General features: G+C 42.4%; 1 protein-coding gene across 1 annotated transcript; it reads left to right on the top strand.

The window, feature by feature from the left end:
* Positions 1-165: 165 nt before the first annotated feature.
* Positions 166-5,736, top strand: wee2 (WEE2 oocyte meiosis inhibiting kinase). Its single transcript, XM_038986913.1, has 11 exons — positions 166-1,082; positions 1,412-1,626; positions 1,758-1,815; positions 1,980-2,149; positions 2,508-2,629; positions 2,907-3,053; positions 3,137-3,235; positions 3,326-3,411; positions 3,498-3,668; positions 4,219-4,367; positions 5,152-5,736. Exons 1-11 carry the CDS (start codon positions 813-815, stop codon positions 5,315-5,317), a joined length of 1,653 nt encoding a protein of 550 aa, XP_038842841.1. The 5' UTR covers positions 166-812; the 3' UTR covers positions 5,318-5,736.
* The last annotated feature ends 374 nt before the right edge of the window (positions 5,737-6,110 follow it).

Here is a 6,110-nt window from a genome sequence, read left to right as displayed (position 1 = left end):
ATATTTGATAGGTGGCCTATTTTACATACCGGTATTTGTGATAAAGTGTGTTCATAAAGCTCCCTTGCTTTTCATGAATGTTATATGTGTAATCTAATGATAGACTGGCCAGAAGTTGTGTTGTTGATGAGTTCATAAATCATTTTAATCGTTGAGAAATATGTTCATTAATAGGACACAGACATTATGTCATTCTATGCATTATTTAGAATCATAAAATAAATTGTTTACGCTAAAAATGTTCATACTACTGTGCCTTTAAAATAAGGTGTGTTTCTTTATGACATACATTACATTCAGCCAATAGGATGCAGTAAAGAGGCCAACTTGATAGATGACGTTTCTAATTAGTTTAAATATAATCTGCTTATTAACATACTCAGCTAAATTCAAACCTGGTGTTCTGGTAGGCAACTTGATCGTAAGTAATTCAGAAGAGTATTCATTCAAACTGTCAAAGTATTGGAAAATATCTAAAAGTAAGGAATACATTATACATTTAGTACTATTGGAACTTTGTATGATCCAAGCGCCTGTCTCCCATTCCCAAACATTAATTTGTTAGTAGGCCATGCGTGTAACCATGTGAGAACTACAAGGGATTTGGGTGTTTTAGTTAAATTATCTCTTTAACAGAAATGAATTTTCTTTCAAAAATACATGTGTTACCTTGAAAGCAGCCTCCTCCATATTGCTTTCAAGGTAAGGAACAAGTCATTTGCACTAGGTTATCCCTTTATTGACCATTTGTTTCATCATGGAAGAATTACTTCACTATCAATGCCTGTCTTCTAGAACTCCTTGAGTCAGGGATGGCCATGGGAAGTGATTGGACGGTGCAAAACTTGGACTTCTCAAGCTGTGGAGAGGAAGAGGAGGGTAGTGACAGCAGTTTGGATGAATGGAACTCCAGAAATCCTCAGATCCTAAGTCCCAACTCTGTGTGCAGGACTCCCATAGTGCAGCGTCATTGCACCAGGAGCTTCACCATATCCCCATCCATCCCAGTTTCACCGACCACCCCCATTCCCTATGCCGCCTGGAGGAAACTGAGGCTCTGTGACTCCCCCAGTACTCCCAAGGTGTGTGGACATTTATCATATGTATAATATATGCCATTTAGCAGATGCTTTTATCCAAAGCGACTTAGTCATGTGTGCATACATTTTACATATGGGTAGTCCCAAGAATCAAACCTGCTATCCTGACGTTGCAAACTCCATGCGCTATCAACTTAGCTACAGAGGACCATGCCCTCATGGATTACTTTCTTGATTTCTTTCATCTGAAACTATTCAAATCATCACACACTACATTACAATGTGTAGCTACCTCCAATGTAAAATCCTGTAATTCAGTGCATTTTTACATGTCAGAAGGATTTATTTCTCCACATCCCTCTTCACCCAAGAGTCTGCTGTCCAAGTCGGCTCTGCCCAGTTCCAGCACCAAGATATGCTGCAGTCAGAGGGCTCTGCGTTTCGCCACTTCCACTGACCCTGCCCAGTGCAGCCGCATGCCCTCTGTCAACGTGAATCCCTTCACCCCCGACACATTCCGCAGGACCAGGGAGCACTACAAGAGGAAGAGTCGGAGGAGTGACGACGATGACGACTATGGATGCAGGTAACCCAACTAAGGGTTCGGTTGTGATTGTTTTGGTGATTGTGTAATAGCACATGGTAGCAAGGCCATCTGAGTCTCTACCGTGTTTTGAGGTTGAGTGGGTTTTGTGAAGTTATCATCTCGTCTTTTAGAATGAAACCGAGCCATACGTCATCAGAGGAGGATGATGATGCATTTCTCCCGTCCAAGGTACAAACTATTTTTGTCAATTGAACAGTTGGCTCTCCCTCTACCCTGCCTGTCCACGGCTCATTTAGTCACTAAGCTCATCTCTTTTGGCCGTTTCCTCTGTCCCTCCTAATTCTCTGCCATTCACTCTCCCACTTCCTGCTTTTGTCCTCCTGTCTGTGCAGAGGCAGGCTGTCCAGGCTTTCATGCTGTCTAGGTATGAGAGTGAATTTCTGGAGCTTGGACACATCGGTGCGGGGGAGTTTGGAGTGGTGTGCAAGTGTGTGAAGAGGCTGGACGGCTGCTTGTACGCCATCAAGCGCTCTCGCCGACCACTTGCCGGGTCTGCCAATGAGTGAGTCAACACTACCGGCCTCACACTGTTTAAGAATACCCTGGGCCTTATGATCAGCGTGAGAATAGGAAAACGATAATCTACAACACATGTCAACTCATTCCACGAAGGGCTGAGTGTCTGCAGGATTTCGCTCCTCCCTTGTACTTGATTGATGAATTTAAGGTCAATAATTAGTGACAATCTCCCCTCACCTGGTTGTTTAGTCTTAATTGAAAGGGGAGAAACCTGTAGACACTAGGCCCTCTATGGAATGAGTTTCAAACCCCTGATCTACAGTTAAATCAAATGTTGAGATGTTCTATTTGATTATTTACAGTATGTAATGAGGTTTGTAAATGTCTCCTTTTGTCCCCAGGCAGCTGGCCTTAAAGGAGGTGTATGCACATGCTGTACTTGGGCATCACCCCCATGTCGTCCGCTATTACTCAGCATGGGCTGAAGATGATCACATGATCATACAGAATGAGTATTGTGACGGTAGACTGACTGGATATTATTATTTTTTAAAGTTTTGTTTCATTCTCACCTGCACAATTGGCGCATACGCATATGTATTTCACTGTACACTGCAACTACATCTATGACCCTGTGCAAGTGACTAAATAAATCTAATCTAAATGACTGAATATTAGCAGGGGGGAAGGAACACTGACTTTTGGGTTGAGTAAGTGTTTGTCAGTAAGATGGCTGGATTGATGTATGAGACTTTTTCTTTCTTTGCTCATCTCAATGTACTGTGTTGTAAACAATGCAGGTGGGAGTCTCCACGATGCCATATTAGAGAAGGAGGCACGTGGAGAGCTGTTTCCAGAGCTGGAGTTGAGGGATCTACTTCTGCACGTCTCCATGGGTCTCAAGTATATTCACAGCTCTGGCCTTGTGCACCTGGACATTAAACCCAGTGAGTCTCGTCTTTATTTCTTCTCATTCACATCAATGTATACTCCTCACTTCCACCGTTTCTCACCCCGCTCTTATTTGTAGGTAATATCTTCATCTGCCAATGCTCGAGCGCAGGTGGAGCGGGTGAGAGTGAGGAGGAAGAGGACGGAGGCCCTTCAACAGGGGTGGTTTATAAAATTGGTAGTAGTTTTTCACTATCACGTTTTCTCTCCTAGCTTTGATACACTGCGTCATTGAGATGCCATCTATGATTTCTGTTTGTCTTTGCAGGTGACCTGGGCCATGTGACGTCCAGCAGCAGTCCACAAGTAGAGGAGGGGGATAGCCGCTTCCTCGCCAGCGAGGTCCTGCATGAGGTACGGTAAAAGGTGTGGCTCTATTCAGACTACTTATGTATGTTTGAATGTATACCTTGTATCCCTTCCTTCTCCCTGCTGCCCAGGACTACAGCAATCTGCCTAAGGCGGACATATTTGCACTAGGCCTGACTGTGCTGCTGGCAGCAGGGTCGCCCCCTCTCCCTCAGAATGGAGATGAATGGCACAGTCTCAGACGGGCACAGTTACCCAGCCTGCCCCAGGAGCTCTCCCCTGCTTTCAGAAGTCTCATTCAGGTACCACATGTACCCATAATTTACTTAACTGTACTTGTTTTGGTCATGTCTGCACTCTTCTACCTTTGTCTTTTACACCATCTTGTTTTTTCTCTCCTTGGCGTGCTCTATGGAGCGTCTTATGAAATGCCAGCTGAATATATTTTTTTAAATAACATTTTATTGATCATCTGCCAAATGCAGCTGGTGTAGACTTTTTATAGTGAAATAATTGCTTATGAACCCTTCCCAATAATGCAGAGTCTTTAAAATAGTAACTAACATGATGAATAAAATACAGAAGAATGGAGCTATGTACAGGGAGTACCAGATCAATGTAGGCTGTCATTGTAAATAAGAATTTGTTCTAAACTGACTTGCCTAGTTAAACTAAAAATGTGCAGAGGTATTCACAGCTTAGGAAGGGACAGATATTAACCAGTACCACACAAAGCTAAGTCAACACACTGATTTGCTTTTCATTCTAGATCTACAAATGTCCCAAGGTTTATCTCTTGCCTTTGCTACATTAGCAGCTGTTTGGGATAAGCTCTCTTTGTGTGTCTGTCAGACTCTGCTGGATCCGGAGCCATCTCAACGACCCTCTGCGTCAGCGCTATGCAGACAACCTGTTTTGAGGAAGGAGAGGACTGGGAAGCTGGCTGCTCAACTACGCAGAGAGCTCAATGTGGAGAGGTTCAGGACAGCCATGCTGGAAAAGTGAGGGCAGAGATGTCGTTTGCATAGACGTTGGTTGAACTGGACAGCCCTCTCCATTAGGGGGCGCAGTTAATATGAAACAGAAATGCATTTCACCCCTGTGGCACAAAAGCAGTGGTGGAAAAAGTACCCAATTGTCATACTTTAGTAAAAGTAAAGATGGCTTAACAGAAAATTACTAAAGTAAAAGTCACCCAGTAAAATACTACCTGAGGAAAAGTATTTGATTTTTAAATATATAAGTACCTAAAGTAGAAGTGTAAATCATTTCAAATTCCTTATGGCAAACCAAATGGCATGATTTCGTTTTTTTTATTCACGGATAGTCCGGGGCACACTCCAACACAACATAATTTACAAATGAAGCATTTGTGTTTAGTGAGTCTGCCAAATCAGAGGCAGTAGGGATGATCAGGGATGTTCTCTTGATACGTGTGTGAATTGGACCATTTTCCTGTCCTGCTTAGCATTCAAAAAAGTACTTGTGGGTGTCAGGAGAAAATGTATGGAGTAAAAAGTACATTTATTTTCTTTAGGAATGTAATGGAGTAAAAGTTGTCAAATATAAATAGTAAAGTACAGAACCCCAAAATGACTTGAGTAGTATTTGAAGTTCTTTACACCACTGCACAAAATTGCTGCTGGTTGTTAATATAATGACTTGATCAGTAAGGCTGGGGTACATAACGTATGAGACTGAAGAAATGATTTATGCTTTCAAACTATTATTAAAGTAAGTGAATTATTCCATGTACATAAACACCCTCTCTCGATTCCTCCACAGAGAGCTGCAGGAGGCTCGTTTGGCAGCACTGTCCCCACAGCAGGCTTTTCCACCTGGGCTACTGCAGCCCATTAATACAGGGTCCTTGCCCAAAGCTGGGCGGAGGCTGGTCGGTAGGAATGCTGCCCGGTCCATGAGCTTTGGATGCCCAGGGTATGGAGTGTGAAAGGTGATCACATGCTGGGCCTTATTGGAAGTACCAGAACACTCTCCTCGCTGCAAAGTCTTGGAGTTTCCCCTGACTCAAGGGACTTCTTAGACTGGCTCAATGTATATTGGTGAGCAGCAAGGTAAAAGGTTAGGCTCTGCTAGGTGTGGTGGTTTATTTTGTGCAGTAGAATCACAGTATTTTAGACTAATTTATATCAAAGCGGGAAGGATTTGAAGCAAAATTCCATTAATTCCTTGTGTAGCACTTCTGCCTTTCAGTGTTTAACTTTTGTGGAGTAGTAGGTTTTACTTTGCAATCATTTAGGCCATTGAGAACTGCTGCAGACACCAGTGAGTGCAATGCCAAGTCAGCAATGTTTTATTAACAGCAATGATTTGTTGCTTTTTACAATGTAAATAAACTTTTAAGGTCTTATGAAATGGCCCTCAGGCTTGAGTTCTTTGTAATATGTTTGCCTTGCTTTGAAAGTGTAGACCACTGAAACATCTAAAGAGTATTTCATCATAAGGACACTAGAAACAAATGCAGTTTAGCTGCTTTACATGTTTGTCTTTCATTAAAGTCACACTTTAATTGTTTATCAACGGGCATCGGAATTACCGAAACCACATTAACTGTGGGACTTTCCAGAGGATTAGACCGAGTTTATCTATTGGTACAGAACTGTGTTAATATAACTGGTGGAAGGACAGATTTATTTCAAGGGGTAGCCACGTGCATGTTTATTATTCATTTGCATGTTAATTTCTCTGACCATAAACCACCATGGAGTTAACAATTTATGTTA

Source organism: Salvelinus namaycush, unplaced genomic scaffold (assembly GCF_016432855.1).
Source record: "Salvelinus namaycush isolate Seneca unplaced genomic scaffold, SaNama_1.0 Scaffold6, whole genome shotgun sequence".
NCBI lineage: Eukaryota > Metazoa > Chordata > Actinopteri > Salmoniformes > Salmonidae > Salvelinus > Salvelinus namaycush.
This window is presented reverse-complemented; position numbering and strand designations above follow the sequence as displayed.